The sequence below is a fragment of the Oncorhynchus keta genome, chromosome 11, assembly GCF_023373465.1.
Source record: "Oncorhynchus keta strain PuntledgeMale-10-30-2019 chromosome 11, Oket_V2, whole genome shotgun sequence".
Classification (NCBI taxonomy): domain Eukaryota; kingdom Metazoa; phylum Chordata; class Actinopteri; order Salmoniformes; family Salmonidae; genus Oncorhynchus; species Oncorhynchus keta.
Window position 1 is genome coordinate 13,749,165 of NC_068431.1, and position 18,436 is coordinate 13,767,600.

The following is an 18,436-nucleotide window of genomic DNA, read 5'->3' on the forward strand; positions in this document are numbered from 1 at the left end:
GAGACTGAGATCTCATATTCAAGCTACTGGGGGTGACAGTTGGTGGTCCAGTGAATATTCTGGCTACAGAAGTGTAGGACTGTGGGTAGAGGTCCAGTGAATATTCTGGCTACAGAAGTGTAGGACTGTGGGTAGAGGTCCAGTGAATATTCTGGCTACAGAAGTGTAGGACTGTGGGTAGAGGTCCAGTGAATATTCTGGCTACAGAAGTGTAGGACTGTGGGTAGAGGTCCAGTGAATATTCTGGCTACAGAAGTGTAGGACTGTGGGTAGAGGTCCAGTGAATATTCTGGCTACAGAAGTGTAGGACTGTGGGTAGAGGTCCAGTGAATATTCTGGCTACAGAAGTGTAGGACTGTGGGTAGAGGTCCAGTGAATATTCTGGCTACAGAAGTGTAGGACTGTGGGTAGAGGTCCAGTGAATATTCTGGCTACAGAAGTGTAGAACTGTGGGTAGAGGTCCAGTGAATATTCTGGCTACAGAAGTGTAGGACTGTGGGTAGAGGTCCAGTGAATATTCTGGCTACAGAAGTGTAGGACTGTGGGTAGAGGTCCAGTGAATATTCTGGCTACAGAAGTGTAGGACTGTGGGTAGAGGTCCAGTGAATATTCTGGCTACAGAAGTGTAGGACTGTGGGTAGAGGTCCAGTGAATATTCTGGCTACAGAAGTGTAGGACTGTGGGTAGAGGTCCAGTGAATGTTGTGTATTAAACAGCAACCAGTACTGTGTCCTTCTTGCCCCTGGCCTTGCTGCAGTGGAAACGTTTGCTCTGACCACGGGGTGAGGACTGGCTTGGCACAGAGGGATGTGACATCATGAAAATGCCAGGAACATAGCTTGAGTAAGTCTGTTCACTTCTCATCTCTTCAGCCTCAGTGTCCACGCTCAGTTAGCTGAATCACAATCTCGTGCTGCCTGTATGAAGCCACGAAACCAACAGGGAGACATTTCACATGCTGATATTTGGGTTTTCTGAGTTCAGTAGATGGTTGAATCTACAGTGCCTTCTGAAAGTATTCATATCCCTTAACTTATTCCACATTTTGTTGTTACAGCCTGAATTCAAAATAAATGTAATATATTTGTTTCTCACCCATCTACACACAATCCCCCATAATGACAAAGTGAAAACATGTTTTTAGAAATATTAGCAAATGTATTGGAGAAAATGCGACAGAAAGGGATGGAATACATTTACATAATGGGTACCTGGAAGAAAATGTGGGAGGGTCATGTTTTTTAATTTCAGTCAAGTGGAGGGTTTAGTATTTAAAAAAAAAATCTAGTCCAGGAGAGGGTCATGTAATTTGTAATTGATGAAATGTCAATATTCCTCAGTGTTTTAGAATTAGTTGCTTATTAGGCTATATATCGGTGTCGCCCCTAATCTCTGATTCTCCACTGGGCGCGCAATATCAAGTGCACCTATAGGCTACTTAGTGTGGTCTCAAATGATCCATAGCCTATAGGCTAAGAAGTGCATGCTCGAAGAAACACAGAGCAAAGTTATATTTCTAAGATAGCTGCTGGAATGGTGTAAATAAAACTAGGCTGCATTACACACTGCAATGGATATTCCAAACCTGAGCCCCAGCCTGCTCTGCTCTTCTGATCAAAAACTGTTTTGTGTGCTGCCTAACCAATGGCTTTGCTGTGTAGGACTATGGTGGCAGTTCAGGAGGAGAGTCAAAGGCTTGTTGATTAGGTTTAGTCTTGCGTGGGGACTAGCCTATAGCCTATGTTTTGTTCAGTTTGATAAGGAGAGCCAAAGATTAGAAGAGTTCGGAGGTCAACTTTGATAGCTTGCTACTTCTATAATTTTTAAAATTCAAATACAAGATGTTTATTGCCCATGTTGTAGGCCTATTTATCAGAGTTATTGACCTCAAAATGAACCAAATTTGATTAAATTACATTGTGGTGCTGAAACGTGAAGCAGCAGCCGTAGCACATCAATCACAAATGGACAGCTAATGGTGCTGAAAGTAGGACAATTCGAGTAGGCATAATTAATTTCAACCATCTCATTTTAATTAGACTTTACTAACAACAAGAGGGCTTTGTGTTGGAGTCTATTTAATCCTATTTAAGGAATAAGAGCTAGGCCTAACGTTACCTGTTCGACAGACAGCAGTGAAGGTCAGTTAAGTTAAAACCAAGACTCAAATTAAGGGGGTATGAGAGGGTATGCCACAGGCTTACTTTTTATTAAAGAAAATTGCAAAAAGCACAGGCCTACCCCTAGTTAGCTGAAGACTTTGATTAATATAAAACGGATCCGATTATATAATGTGATCTATAACAGCACTTTTTTTCCAAGTGTTCAGGAAGGGATTAGGTAAAATATATTTTGCTGGCCATCCATTTTCATTTCAGACAGGTCCGGTTTTCTCCATGTAATCCTTATTATAACTAGGCCACTCAGTGCCGTCTTGGTAAGCAACTCCAGTGTATATTTGGCCTTGTGTTTTAGGTTATTGTCCTGCTGAAAGGTAAAATTGTCTCCCAGTGTCTGTTGGAAAGCAGACTGAACCAGGTTTTCACCTGTGCTTAGCTCTATTCTGTTTCTTTTCAGCCACCACCATACTTGAATATACAGTGAGGGAAAAAAGTATTTGATCCCCTGCTGATTTTGTATGTTTGCCCACAGACAAATAAATGATCAGTCTGTAATTTTAATGGTAGGTTTATTTGAACAGTGAGAGACAGAATAAAAACAAAAAAATCCAGAAAAACGCATGTCAAAAATGTTATAAATTGATTAGCATTTTAATGAGGGAAATAAGTATTTTATCCCTCTGCAAAACATGACTTAGTACTTTGTGGCAAAACCCTTGTTGGCAATCACAGAAGTCAGATGTTTCTTGTAGTTGGCCACCAGGTTTGCACACATCTCAGGAGGGATTTTGTCCCACTCCTCTTAGCAGATCTTCTCCAAGTCATTAAGGTTTCGAGGCTGATGTTTGGCAACTCAAACCTTCAGCTCCCTCCACAGATTTTCTATGGGATTACGGTCTGGAGACTGGCTAGGCCACTCCAGGACCTTAATGTGCTTCTTCTTGAGCCACTCCTTTGTTGCCTTGGCTGTGTATTGTGGGTCATTGTCATGCTGGAATTCCCACCCACGACCCATTTTCAATGCCCTGGCTGATGGAAGGAGGTTCTCACCCAAGATATGACGGTACATGGCCCCATCCATCGTCCCTTTGATGTGGTGAAGTTGTCCTGTCCCCTTAGCAGGAAAACACCCCCAAAGTATAATGTTTCCACCTCCATGTTTGGGATGGTGGGGATGGTGTTCTTGGGGTCATAGGCAGCATTCCTCCTCCTCCAAACACGGCGAGTTGAGTTGATGCCAAAGAGCTCCATTTTGGTCTCATCTGACCACAACACTTTCACCCAGTTGTCCTCTGAATCATTCAGATGTTCATTGGCAAACTTCAGATGGGCATGTATATGTGCTTTCTTGAGCAGGGGGACCTTGCGGGCGCTACAGGATTTCAGTCCTTCACGGCATAGTGTGTTACCAATTGTTTTCTTGGTGACTATGGTCCCAGCTGCTTTGAGATCATTGACAAGATCCTCCCATGTAGTTCTGGGCTGATTCCTCACCGTTCTCATGATCATTGCAACTCCACGAGGTGAGATCTTGCATGGAGCCCCAGGCCGAGGGAGATTGACAGTTCTTTTGTGTTTCTTCCATTTGCGAATAATCGCACCAACTGTTGTCACCTTCTCACCAAGCTGCTTGGCGATGGTCTTGTAGCCCATTCCAGCCTCGTGTAGGTCTACAATCTTTTCCCTGACATCCTTGGAGAGCTCTTTGGTCTTGGCCATGGTGGAGAGTTTGGAATCTGATTGATTGATTGCTTCTGTGGACAGGTGTCTTTTATACAGGTAACAAACTGAGGTTAGGAGCACTCCCTTTAAGAGTGTGCTCCTAATCTCAGCTTGTTACCTGTATAAAAGACAGTGTGCTCAAAATCTCAGCTTGTTACCTGTATAAAAGACACCTGGGAGCCAGAAATCTTTCTGATTGAGAGGGGGTCAAATACTTATTTCCCTCATTAAAATGCAAATCAATTTATAACATTTTTTAAACCTACCATTAAAATAATAGACTGATCATTTCTTTGTCAGTGGGCAAACGTACAAAATCAGCAGAGGATCAAATGCTTTTTTCTCCTCACTGTGGTGCTCAGTGATTTGCCCCACACAACACATTGTATTCTGTACAGCCTTCCTTTATTCACTCTGCCATTTAGGTAAGTATTGTTCAGGGGATACCAAGTCAGTTGTACAACTGAATGCTTTACGCATTTAACCCCTCTGAATCAGAGAAGTGCGGGGGTTGCCATAATCGACATCCATGGCGCCCGGGGAACAGTGGGTTCACTGCCTTGCTCAGGGACACAATGACAGATTTCTACATTGTCAGCTCAGGGATTTGATCCACTTTCGGTTACTGGCCCCCATGGTCTAAACACTTGGCTATCTGCCGCCCCAGGAATAACTACAATGTTGTTGATCCGACCTCAGTTTTCTCCTATCACAGCCATTAAACTCTGTAACTATTTTTAAGGCACCAGTTACCTCATGGTCAAATCCCTGAGCGGTTTCCTTCTTTTCTGGCAACTGAGTTAGGAATCTTTGTAGTGACTGGGTCTATTGAACCACCAGCCAAGGAGTAATGAATAACTTCACCATGCTCAAGAGGCTCCCGAGGGATGCAGTGGTCTAAGGCACTGCATCTCAGTGCTCGAGCTGTCACTACAGACCCTGGTTTGCTTCCAGGCTGTATCACAACTTGCCGTGATTTGGAGTCCCATAGGGTGTCGCACAATTGGCCCAGTGTTGTCGGGGTTAGGGTTTGGCTGGGGTAGGCTGTCATTGTAAATAAGAATTTGTTCTTAACTGACTTTCCTTGTTAAGTAAAGGTTAATTCAAAAATAAAATATATTCAATGTCTGCTTTTTATCTATACCAATAGGTGCCCTTTGCCAGGAATTGGATAACTTCCCTGGTGTTTTTGGTTGAATCTGTGTTTGAAATTCACTGCTCGACTGAGGGACCTTACAGATAGCTGTATGTGTGGGGAACAGAGATGAGGTAGTCATTCAAAAATCATGTTATACACTTTTATTGCACACAGAGTGAGTTTGTGCAACTTAAGTGACTTGTTAAGCACATTTTTACTACTGAATTTATTTTAGGCTTATCATAATCAAAAGAGTTGAATACTTACTTATAGACTCAAGACATTTCAGCTTTTCATTTGTATTAATTTGTCAACATTTCTGAAAACATAGTTCCACATGGGGTATTGTGTGTCGGCCAGTGGCACAACTTCTCAATTTAATACATTTTAAATTCAGGCTGTAAAATAACTAAATGTGGAAAAAGTCAAGGGGTGTGAATACTTTCTGAAGGCACTGTACATCAAACAATGTTTTCTTTACTAAAACTAACAACTTAGATTATTACTAAAGTAAGTATTGTATACGACATGGAAGAAAGACAAGATGCATGTGACTTGAAAATCACAGATAAATATTTCAGAGTATATCTTTGCATTTCACAAAATCAATCCTTTAATCAATGTATCAATATTCACTCATCATAACACATTCATACTACAGGAATCAATGTATCAATATTCACTCATCATAACACATTCATACTACAGGAATCAATGTATCAATATTCACTCACCATAACACATTCATACTACAGGAATCAATGTATCAATATTCACTCATCATAACACATTCATACTACAGGAATCAATGTATCAATATTCACTCATCATAACACATTCATACTACAGGAATCAATGTATCAATATTCACTCATCATAACACATTCATACTACAGGAATCAATGTATCAATATTCACTCATCATAACACATTCATACTACAGGAATCGATGTATCAATATTCACTCATCATAACACATTCATACTACATATTCATCTCTCATGTACAGGTTTAGTACAGGGACACATACAATAATGTGTCCATGGATGTTTTTTTTTGATCTGCTGAAATTGATGTTAAATCCCATCGAGCAAAAAATGCATTACCTCGTATATGAAGTCATGCATTACTTATTCAATATTAACACGATTAGATACATTATAAATGATATTGATTACACGACACAGAGAGAGTAGCACATTTCATACTATACCTTCCATACTAGTAATAAGTGGTTGTTTGATTAAAAAGGGAGTAATGAAATTATAATGGTTGCACTTGTTAATTTAGAAAAAAACTAAGTTCAACACAACTGAATGTTCCTCTCATAACCCCATATGTTTGTATTTATATCAGAGTAAAAACCATGAAAAGCTAAATAGATTTTGTGCAAAATATCAAACTGTATTATTGTATTTCACATCAGACTCATGTTACTTAAATGCATCTGAGGTCTCTCTGTGATTGGATGAACTCTCATCTCTCTCATCCCTCGGGTTGACACCCAGCAAATAGACAGAGGGTCTTTGCTTGTGCTTTTTCTTTTTTTCCACATGGGGATTGAAGAGGCGACTTATCGTATGCAAGCCTTTGGAGAGGTCTGGGAAGATATCTAGCTCCTCCCTTTCCGCTTGGAGAACTTCCTGGGGCTGGACCTTAGTTTCACCAAGCAGCTCCCTCACCTCAGAAGAAATCCCTTTGCGCAGGTAGTGATATGGCTTCTTTCCACAATTGTCCCTTATATTCACATCCGCTCCGTATTCATGCACCAGCATGGCCAACACAAACTCCTGGTCATGTAAAGCAGCAATGTGCAGTGGCGTGTACCCTCCATATGTTCTGGCATTGACGTCGAGGTCCATTCCACCTTGCCTGGATATGTTGATGATACTACCCACCATCTCACTGTTACCACACTTGGCTGCCCAGTGAAGGGCTGTGAAGCCGGACATGAAGTCCTTCTTCTCTGCCAGCTGTGTGTCTCTGAGGAGCAGGCCGTACACTCGTCTCCAGTGTCCAGCAGCAGACCTCACCAGCCACTCATGCTCTGCCTCTTCCAGGGGGACTGTGGATGTGTACTTGGGCTCCTCAGAAGGATTGGTGATCTTGACAGCCCTCCTTGGTAGCGGAGAGCTTAAACCCACACTCATAGTGGATGGTCTTCTCTTGGTTCTAGAGGAGCTGTGTGCATCCTGGTCAGTGGATCCAGCTCTCCTTGGAGGGCCATCGTCATCCTCAGATTTGAGTTTATGGATCTCTACTCTGGCCAAGTTTGGAGGCATTCGTAAAGGCAGTGCAAATGGCTTCTGCACACTAGGGTTCTTTGTCTTCCCAGGATACACAGCCCCCCCAGAGGAGATATATTCTCTCTGCGCATCAGAAGTATGGTCTATGTTGAAATTCAGTGACCTTTTTGGTTTGAAATCAACTTTTTCTTTAAATGCCAGCTCTATAATTGAATGCATGTCACTGTCATTTGAGACACATTCACCGACACTTGTAATAACAGGTTCTTGGACATTCTCAGAACTTATCTCACTTCCTCCATTTTGAGAATGTGCATTGTTCTCGCTGTTCCATACAGGTGAGGGTTCACCTGGCTCGGGGACCTCTTCACTTTCAGACTTTTGAACATCCTCTGTTTCTTGTATCAAATGCTGATATTTTTTCTTTAGTACAATATACCTGACATTTTCAATTTCTTTCACGACAGCAACAGTGTTCACAAACCTTTTGAATAGATCCCTGTTCTGTTTCTTCTCTGCGGGATCAGTGCAGTTCAAGGAATCTTTGAATTTAGTCAGCAACTCGGAATTCTTCAACTTCCCCCCTTCTTCTATCAACAGCGAGATAATAGCTTCTTGAGTGAAATCCATTTTGAGCACCCTACAACCAAAAGTGAAAAGTCTTATCGTACATATAATCCGCGATACCTGTCAGAAACTATACCTTCGCCCTACCTGCAGTTTCCGGTGAAACGTGGAATTAATTTGAATAATGTGTGCAGACTTCTGTCTTCGGGCGGTGCTCAGAGGTGTCTGGGGCAGTAGCCTGTAATCGTCTAACATTAACTGTTACTGTAGCTAACAAAAAGTGACCATTCTCATATTTATTTCACATATCATATGCATAGAATGATAAACATTGATACAATTATGCGTTACAATATTTTAGGAAAAGGTGATACAATGTTTCAAAAACAGTAGAAATGCCAGGTTACACTGTTTCAAGACCTCAGACCTGGCTCACATTACTTTTTCTGAAGTGGTGTAGAATGCGAGTTATCGTTTTTAGGCAATATATTTTAGGGTTCATGTCTCGATATTCACTAAAAGTAACATTTTGTAACTCAATATAGTTTAATCGTTTTTAAAGTAGCCAAAACAAAACGTTGACTTTAAAAAGGCAGCTAAGGCTCTGCAAACTACAAATCCCATGAGCGACCTGCGAGGCAATATAGTTCATCGATGGCTTTTCATATCATCAGCGCGTAAACGTCAATGGTACAGTATTGCAAATTGTCAAATATGATTTAATTACAACCGTAAGAACGTTCGATATTTTCAGAGCGCAGTCCTGTCCTTCTGGATTGTGTAGCTCCGAAGGCAAATGGGAGTTTCCAGGAAGTAGCCATATTGGAAGCGCAATCAAGCTTGTTCCACTGTGTCAGCTAGTTTACAGAGAGAGTGAGACGAGGGCAGTTTCCTTTCGCCCAGATCGGCATTAAAACGCATACATTTCGCACCATGGCTGCTACGGACGTAGACATATTTTCTGTAAGTACACACTGATATAATGTTCCGACTATTAGTAATACACAGAATTATAAAGTACATTCTAATTATTCCTGGAAGTGTGGACTATCAATAGGGATTCACGTTGGTTGGTCCTGATGGGGTTCTGCTCAGGACATGGATTATTAATTATTTGCGAGTTTCTGAATGAATAGGCCTACATATAGGCCGTCGATAGTTATTACCGGCAGTATAAATGTGCATTAGTATCATTCCTCATTGAGTTGCATAAACTGTTTATTGGTGCTCACATATTCTACCACCGTATGGCAGAGACAATTGTAGTTTTCCCAAAGTCTCCTATGTCAAGCATTTAGCCTACCCCACACCGGCTACAATATAGCAACATTGTTTTACTAACCATTAGTTGGTTTTATGTTTTACATGGTTCCTTTTGAAAAACAAAGGTGTTGACTTGTGGTTACATTGTAACTTCCTGTTTAAGCAGTCTAAAATGATGCTTATAGGCTAACCAACGTACTTAACTATGTCAACGTTGTGATGGAGATTTAACTGCTATTTACAGCAAGCCAGTCTAATAATTTGAAGTAGAAAACAAGGTTGGCATCTTTCTGTTCAGTAATTCAAAATACTCAGAACATAGCCATTTTGATGATTTTTTTTCTCCACTTTATTTTTGTTCATCGTTTAATTTAACCTTATTTAACTAGGCAAGTCGTTTAAGAACAAATTATTATTTACAATTACGGCCTACCCCAGCCAAACTGGGGCTCTCTGTTCATTGTGACTGGTTTTTGATAGTGAGGATGTCTGGTTGAACACAGCAGGGTGCACATAGCTATGGGAAACAATCAATGTGTCCAAACAAAAGGAGTAGTAGGAGTGCATCGATTGTATTCTACTATAGAGATCTATTTTGGCCTTCATTTTTTTATTTGTTATTTTACATGTAAGTTGACTAAGAACACATTCTCATTTGCAGCAACGACCTGGGGAATAGTTACAGGGGAGAGGAGGGGGAAGAATGAGCCAATTGTAAACTGGAGATTTTTAGGTGACTGTGATGGTTAGATTGGGAATTTAGCCAGGATACCGGGGTAAACATCTCTACTCTTAGGATAAGTGCCATGGGATCTTTAATGACCTCGGAGTCAGGACACCTGTTTAACGTCCTATCCGAAAGACGGCACCCGACACAGGGCAATGTCCCCAATCACTGCCCTGGAGCATTGGGATATTATTTTTTTTAGACCAGAGGAAAGAGTGCCTTCTACTGGCCCTCCAACACCACTTCCAGCAGCATCTGGTCTCCCATCCAGGGATGGACCAGGACCAACCCTGCTTAGCTTAAGAAGCAAGCCAGCAGTGGTATGCAGGGTGGTATGCTGCTGGTAACAAATGAACAAACGAACGAACTAATTAATGAATGAATTAATGAATGAATGAATTAATTAACGAATGAATTAACGAATGAATGAACGAATGAATGAATGCTGTAATGAATTGCCCATAGCAGCTGTAGCATGTTTGATTCTTACTGACCCCTAATAACATCAGCTGTATCATGAGGCCTACATGATATTCTTGCAATTAGAGCCACATTGATTGTTGCTTATGAGCTTTATTGCCACAATATTCCTTGGAACTTAACTTCATTTTGCTTTAAATTTGTCTAATTATGGCTTTATTGATGCATATGATACTAGATTCAAAGATATGTGAAGTACCACAAGTTAGTGTGAGATCTTTGACATGAGACAATCTCTAAAGAAAATCATCCGCTTAGAAAACTGGTACCATTATTGTCTTGGAAATGTACTATTTCTTTGACACTCGTATGTATATCCCCATGATGTTTCAAACAGTCTCTGGATAAAGATTGTGAGGACAGCTTCTTGTTGTTGCGTCATCAGTCTTATATTTACCACAGGACAGTCTGGAGGCAGGGCTGTCACATCCACTGTCGGAAAACATGGATTATTTCAGGCTGTGTGTATTGGGAGTCAGTGATCTGTGTTGTCCTGTGGAGGCCACCACTCCCCCTCTGATGTTATAGCTGCACATGTACTCCAATGAAAATGTGCTTTGTGACCTGCGTTATAATTCTCTCTATTTGTATTTTGTGACACCTACAGATTGGTGTGCTTCTGTCTCATAAAATGGCCTCTGCTGGCTCCTGTCTTGTTTCTGTTTTTCCTGTTGGGCAGAGGCGTGTGACGGGAGACAGACTGAGAAGTTGCTGCCAGACAGACAGCTCTGTGCACGAGTGTGTTTGATCAAATGAAAAGATGGACTTCTCTTCCCTCTCTTTCCTTGGATGCCTGGTGCCATGCGATGACCACAATCTTAACCATCTACATATGTACTGGCAAAAAATAAAACACGTGTTAAGATTTCTCCATTAGACTATGGAGCAGTAGGAGCAGCAGCAGTAGTAGTAGTAGCACTAGTAGTAGTAGTAGTAGTAGTAGCACTAGTAGTAGTAGTAGTACCAGCACTAGTAGTAGTAGTAGTACCAGCACTAGTAGCAGCAGCACTAGTAGCAGTAGTAGTAGTAGTAGCAGCACTAGTAGTAGTAGCAGTAGCACTAGTAGTAGTAGTAGTAGCAGTAGTAGTAGTAGTAGCAGCAGTAGTAGTAGTAGTAGTAGTAGCAGCACTAGTAGTAGCAGCAGCACTAGTAGTAGTAGCAGCACTAGTAGTAGCAGCAGCACTAGTAGCAGTAGTAGTAGCAGCACTAGTAGTAGTAGTAGTAGCAGCGCTAGGAGCAGCAGCACTAGTAGTAGTAGTAGCAGCGCTAGGAGTAGCAGCGCTAGGAGCAGCAGCACTAGTAGCAGCATCAGCACTAGTAGTAGTAGCAGCACTAGTAGTAGTAGCAGCACTAGTAGTAGTAGTAGTAGCAGCGCTAGGAGCAGCAGCACTAGTAGCAGCATCAGCACTAGTAGTAGTAGCAGCACTAGTAGTAGTAGTAGCAGCACTAGTAGTAGTAGCAGCAGCACTAGTAGTAGTAGCAGCAGCAGCACTAGTAGCAGCAGCAGCACTAGTAGTAGCAGCACTAGTAGCAGTAGTAGCAGCACTAGTAGCAGTAGTAGCAGCACTAGTAGCAGTAGTAGCAGCACTAGTAGCAGTAGTAGCAGCACTAGTAGTAGTAGTAGTAGCAGCACTAGTAGTAGCAGCAGCACTAGTAGTAGTAGTAGTAGCAGCACTAGTAGTAGCAGCAGCACTAGTAGCAGCACTAGTAGTAGCAGCAGCACTAGTAGTAGTAGTAGCAGCGCTAGGAGTAGCAGCGCTAGGAGCAGCAGCACTAGTAGTAGCAGCACTAGGAGTAGTAGTAGCAGCACTAGGAGTAGTAGTACCAGCACTAGTAGCAGTAGTAGTAGCAGCACTAGTAGTAACAGCAGCACTAGTAGCAGCACTAGTAGCAGCACTAGTAGCAGCAGCAGCACTAGTAGCAGCAGCAGCACTAGTAGTAGCAGCACTAGTAGTAGTAGTAGCAGCGCTAGGAGCAGCAGCGCTAGGAGCAGCAGCACTAGTAGCAGCAGCAGCACTAGTAGCAGCAGCAGCACTAGTAGCAGCAGCAGCACTAGTAGCAGCAGCACTAGTAGTAGTAGTAGCAGCGCTAGGAGCAGCAGCGCTAGGAGCAGCAGCAGCACTAGTATTAACAGAAACACTAATAGTAGCACTAGTAGCAGCACTAGTAGCACTAGTAGCAGCAGCAGCACGAGTAGTAGTAGCAGCAGCAGCACTAGCAGCAGCACAGCAGCACTATTAGCAGCAGCAATTTCAGCACCAGCACTATCAGTAGTAGCAGCACCAGCACTAGCAGCAGCACTTTTAGGACTAGCAGTAGCACTAGTAGTAGCAGCACTAGCGGCACTAGTAGCAGCAGCGGCACTAGTAGCAGCAGGACTAGCAGCAGCAATTTCAGCACTAGTAGTAGCAGCAGCACGAGCAGCAGTAGCAATGTCAGCACTAGCAGTAGCAGCAATAGCATTAACAGCAGTAGCAGCAGCATAGCAGTAGTAGTAGCAGCAGCACTAGTAGCAGTAGTGGTAGATGCAGCATGAGCAGTAGTAGCAGCAGCACTAGCAGCAGCAGCACTAGCAGCAGCACCAGCGTAGTAGTAGTAGTAGTAGTAATATAATATAATATAATAATATATGCCATTTAGCTGACGCTTTTATCCAAAGCGACTTACAGTCATGTGTGCATACATTCTACGTATGGGTGGTCCCGGGAATCGAACCCACTACCCTGGCGTTACAAGCGCCATGCTCTACCAACTGAGCCACAGAAGGACCACAGCAGTAGTAGTAGGGACGGCAGCAGTAGTAGTAGTGGTGGTAGTAGTAGTGACAGCAGTAGAATTAGTAGTGGTGACAGCAGTAGAATTAGTAGTGGTGACAGCAGTAGAATTAGTAGTAGTGAGGGTAGCAACACTAGAAGTAGTAGCAGCACTGGTAGATGTAGTAGTAGTTGTAGCAGTAGTAGTGACAGCAGCTGGAGTGACAGTAGTATTAGTAGTTGTGACAGTACTAGTAGTGACAGCGGTAGTAGTAGTAGTATTGACAGCAGCGGTAGTGGCAGTAGCAGTAGTAGCGGCAATAGTATTAGTGACGGTGGCAGTAGTAGTAGCGGCAATAATAGTAGTGATGGTGGTAGAGGTAATGGTAGTGGCAGTAGTAGTAGTAGCGGCAATAGTATTAGTGATGGTGGCAGTAGTAGTAGCGGCAATAATAGTAGTGATGGTGGTAGAGGTAATGGTAGTAGCAGTAGTAGTAATAGCGGCAATAGTATTAGTGATGGTGGCAGTAGTAGTAGTAGCGGCAATAGTATTAGTGATGGTGGCAGTAGTAGTAGGGGCAATAATAGTAGTGATGGTGGTAGAGGTAATGGTAGTGGCAGTAGCAGTAGTAGCGGCAATAGTATTAGTGACGGTGGCAGTAGTAGTAGCGGCAATAATAGTAGTGATGGTGGTAGAGGTAATGGTAGTGGCAGTAGTAGTAGTAGTAGCGGCAATAATAGTAGTGATGGTGGCAGAGGTAATGGTAGTAGCAGTAGTAGCGGCAATAGTATTAGTGATGGTGGCAGTAGTAGTAGCGGCAATAATAGTAGTGATGGTGGTAGAGGTAATGGTAGTGGCAGTAGTAGCGGCAATAGTATTAGTGACGGTGGCAGTAGTAGTAGCGGCAATAATAGTAGTGATGGTGGTAGAGGTAATGGTAGCGGCAATAGTATTAGTGACGGTGGCAGTAGTAGTAGCGGCAATAATAGTAGTGATGGTGGTAGAGGTAATGGTAGTGGCAGTAGTAGTAGTAGCGGCAATAGTATTAGTGACGGTGGCAGTAGTAGTAGCGGCAATAATAGTAGTGATGGTGGTAGAGGTAATGGTAGTAGCAGTAGTAGCGGCAATAGTATTAGTGACGGTGGCAGAGGTAATGGTAGTAGCAGTAGTAGCGGCAATAGTATTAGTGACGGTGGCAGTAGTAGTAGCGGCAATAATAGTAGTGATGGTGGTAGAGGTAATGGTAGTGGCAGTAGTAGTAGTAGCGGCAATAATAGTAGTGATGATGGCAGAGGTAATGGTAGTAGCAGTAGTAGCGGCAATAGTATTAGTGACGGTGGCAGTAGTAGTAGCGGCAATAATAGTAGTGATGGTGGTAGAGGTAATGGTAGTGGCAGTAGCAGTAGTAGCGGCAATAGTATTAGTGACGGTGGCAGTAGTAGTAGTATTGACAGCAGCGGTAGTGACAGTAGTATTAGTAGCGGCAATAATAGTAGTGATGGTGGAAGAGGTAATGGTAGTAGCAGTAGTAGCGGCAATAGTATTAGTGACGGTGGCAGTATTAGTAGCGGCAATAATAGTAGTGATGGTGGAAGAGGTAATGGTAGTGGCAGTAGTAGTAGTATTGACAGCAGCGGTAGTGGCAGTAGTATTAGTAGCGGCAATAATAGTAGTGATGGTGGAAGAGGTAATGGTAGTGGCAGTAGTATTAGTATCGGCAATAGTATTAGTGATGGTGGCAGTAGTAGTAGCGGCAATAATAGTAGTGATGGTGGAACAGGTAATGGTAGTGGCAGTAGTATTAGTAGCGGCAATAGTATTAGTGATGGTGGCAGTAGTAGTAGCGGCAATAATAGTAGTGATGGTGGAAGAGGTAATGGTAGTGGCAGTAGTATTAGTAGCGGCAATAGTATTAGTGATGGTGGCAGCAGTAGTAGCGGCAATAATAGTAGTGATGGTGGAAGAGGTAGTGGCAGTAGTATTAGTAGCGGCAATAGTATTAGTGATGGTGGCAGTAGTAGTAGCGGCAATAATAGTAGTGATGGTGGAAGAGGTAATGGTAGTGGCAGTAGTATTAGTAGCGGCAATAGTATTAGTGATGGTGGCAGTAGTAGTAGCGGCAATAATAGTAGTGATGGTGGGAGAGGTAGTGGCAGTAGTATTAGTGACGGTGGCAGTAGTAGTAGCGGCAATAATAGTAGTGATGGTGGGAGAGGTAATGGTAGTGGCAGTAGTATTAGTAGCGGCAATAGTATTAGTGACGGTGGCAGTAGTAGTAGTATTGACAGCAGCGGTAGTGGCAGTAGTATTAGTAGCGGCAATAATAATAGTAGTGATGGTGGGAGAGGTAGTGGCAGTAGCAGTAGTAGCGGCAATAGTATTAGTGACGGTGGCAGTAGTAGTAGCGGCAATAATAGTAGTGATGGTGGGAGAGGTAATGGTAGTGGCAGTAGTAGTAGTAGCGGCAATAGTATTAGTGATGGTGGCAGTAGTAGTAGGGGCAATAATAGTAGTGATGGTGGGAGAGGTAATGGTAGTGGCAGTAGCAGTAGTAGCGACAATAGTATTAGTGACGGTGGCAGTAGTAGTAGCGGCAATAATAGTAGTGATGGCGGGAGAGGTAGTGGCAGTAGTAGTAGTAGCGGCAATAGTATTAGTGATGGTGGCAGTAGTAGTAGGGGCAATAATAGTAGTGATGGTGGTAGAGGTAATGGTAGTGGCAGTAGCAGTAGTAGCGACAATAGTATTAGTGACGGTGGCAGTAGTAGTAGCGGCAATAATAGTAGTGATGGTGGGAGAGGTAGTGGCAGTAGTAGTAGTAGCGGCAATAGTATTAGTGACGGTGGCAGTAGTAGTAGCGGCAATAATAGTAGTGATGGTGGGAGAGGTAATGGTAGTGGCAGTAGTAGTAGTAGCGGCAATAGTATTAGTGATGGTGGCAGTAGTAGTAGGGGCAATAATAGTAGTGATGGTGGGAGAGGTAATGGTAGTGGCAGTAGCAGTAGTAGCGACAATAGTATTAGTGACGGTGGCAGTAGTAGTAGCGGCAATAATAGTAGTGATGGCGGGAGAGGTAGTGGCAGTAGTAGTAGTAGCGGCAATAGTATTAGTGATGGTGGCAGTAGTAGTAGGGGCAATAATAGTAGTGATGGTGGTAGAGGTAATGGTAGTGGCAGTAGCAGTAGTAGCGACAATAGTATTAGTGACGGTGGCAGTAGTAGTAGCGGCAATAATAGTAGTGATGGTGGGAGAGGTAGTGGCAGTAGTAGTAGTAGCGGCAATAGTATTAGTGATGGTGGCAGTAGTAGTAGGGGCAATAATAGTAGTGATGGTGGTAGAGGTAATGGTAGTGGCAGTAGCAGTAGTAGCGACAATAGTATTAGTGATGGTGGTGGTATTAGTAATTGTAGTCGTGATGGTGGTAGTAGTGATGGTAGAGGTAGTAGTGATGGTGGTAGTAGTGACGGTAGTAGTGGTGTCCGGATGTTGCTGATGGGTAGTCGTGTTTCAGTTCACTGAAGCAGAGAGACTTCAGCTGGGGATGGAAATTAGTTTTTCAAGTCAGGCCTACTCTACTGGAGGTCTCTGTCAGTCTGTCTGGTTCAAAGATCCAGGTTTTGCCATTGTTTGAGTTATTTGTAATTTTTGTAATATATTGTCACGGATGAAGCAAGGGACTGTACAAAGTTTCCCATAAAGGAGCATTTACATTTTTTGGCATCGTTTACGCTCAGCTATTTCTCTGTGATCCAGTGATTCACATGGGAAGTGTGGTTTCCTTACCTACGGACTTTTTCAAACAGAGGCTCTCTGAATGGCACCTTCTCATTCCTCTCATACTTTGTACTCCTGTACTGACCTCTTTCCTTTACTATAGAGCAAGGATGAATGCCTCTGTCTCAGCTTTTCTGACGTGCGTAATTCAATCAGAGTTCATATCTGGGGAGTTTGTGTCCACGTCCACAGTTTTGCATGATCCTTGAGATGACACACTGGGGTAGTTTTTGTGTGTGCATTTCCTTTGTGGCCTTCAGTCGATTCTAGTTACACATTGGCCTGCCTGCCGACACCGCTCAGCTCTCAGGCTGTGTCCTGTGAAATCAGCCCCCAAATATGCAGCCTTAGTGGGAAAGGCTAAGCCAGACATGGATGGACCCATTGATCTCAAGGTGCTATCCATCTGAGATGAGCAAGATAAGGGACTACATTATTGCTTCCCCACAAATAATCCATAATTAGAGATGTGCTGTTCACATGAGAGTAGCAGGCTAACTTCCTTTGCGGGTGACAGATTTCTTTGGTATGACCTCAATTGACTGTTGGAATCTCTGGTGCCTGTTCTCAGTGCAGAGATGCCAGCTTCTGTTTTGAAGGATTATTCCACCAACCTCGGCCAGAGTGCTCATCTCATAATTCAAGACACATTATGAGGAGCTACATGTCTGTAGAATTATAAGAACATTTCATATGCACAGGGAAACAATTTAGCGTGGCAGTAGTATTCCATAATCCTTAAGTTCTCGATTCAGTACGTACCGTCCATTTCCTCTGTTTTCCCCCTCGCGTATCTCCAGCTTTGCCGTAATTTTTGATTTGTTTAATCTTGTATTTTTTTCAGAATGAAGAAAAGCGTAATCTCAGTTTGGGTGGCCATGTTGGTTTTGACAGCCTTCCCGATCAGTTGGTCAGTAAATCGGTGACACAGGGTTTCTGCTTCAATATCCTATGTGTAGGTGAGTATCAAACCACATGCTAGAACACTAACTGTGTCTCACGGGTTGTATCCCAAATAGCACCGTATTTCCTACTATATGTAGTGCACTACCTATAGGGCTCTGGTAAAAGGTAGTTCACTATGTAGGGGATAGGGTGCCATTTGGTATGCAGCCAGGGTTGTTTCTGCCATTGACTCAAAAGAGAACAAATGTCTGTGCTGCTGTGAAGAGGCTGTAATCAGAATGTCCCTCCTGAGATTTACTGAGACCGAACAACACTTTTCTCTCTCATGCTTTCTAGGGGAAACGGGTATTGGAAAGTCGACGTTAATGAATACGCTTTTTAACACAATGTTTGAGAATGAGGAGGCCAGCCACTACCAGAATGGCGTGTGTATGCGGCCCAGAACATATGACCTCCAGGAGAGCAACGTCCACCTCAAGCTGACTATTGTGGACACTGTGGGGTTCGGGGACCAGATCAACAAAGAGGAGAGGTAAGCAGCTGATGCTGAGAATCAGATATTCAGCTGATAAATAGTTGGAAGTATGGAGGCTCTTTATCGTGTTCATACTCTCACAGTGCATGCCATCTTTTGGAGTAAATTGCTTACATTGCCTGGAATGTAGACAAGACAAGCACAGTTAAACTAATGTCATTTTGAGGACTTAATCTCCCCCTGAATGGAGGGGGGTGTAGAATG

At 43.0% G+C, this 18,436-nt stretch overlaps 2 protein-coding genes across 3 annotated transcripts in view; one reads left to right on the forward strand and one right to left on the reverse strand.

Moving 5' to 3' along the window:
- Positions 1 to 5,126: 5,126 nt before the first annotated feature.
- sowahab (sosondowah ankyrin repeat domain family member Ab) lies at positions 5,127 to 7,972 on the reverse strand. The gene has a single exon (XM_035759632.2). The coding sequence runs from the start codon at positions 7,854 to 7,856 to the stop codon at positions 6,414 to 6,416; it is 1,443 nt and encodes a 480-aa protein (XP_035615525.1). The 5' UTR covers positions 7,857 to 7,972; the 3' UTR covers positions 5,127 to 6,413.
- A 341-nt stretch (positions 7,973 to 8,313) lies between these two features.
- LOC118373493 (septin-8-A-like) overlaps positions 8,314 to 18,436 on the forward strand; it is a 49,084-nt gene continuing 38,961 nt past the window's right edge. The window contains exons 1-3 of one of the 2 annotated variants that reach the window (XM_035759628.2): positions 8,314 to 8,756; positions 17,636 to 17,750; positions 18,034 to 18,229. In XM_035759628.2, coding sequence (XP_035615521.1) covers positions 8,727 to 8,756; positions 17,636 to 17,750; positions 18,034 to 18,229 — 341 coding nt within the window. In that variant the 5' untranslated portion in view covers positions 8,314 to 8,726. The remainder of the gene's footprint in view (positions 8,757 to 17,635; positions 17,751 to 18,033; positions 18,230 to 18,436) is intronic. The other variant, XM_035759629.2, reaches the window with a different exon arrangement.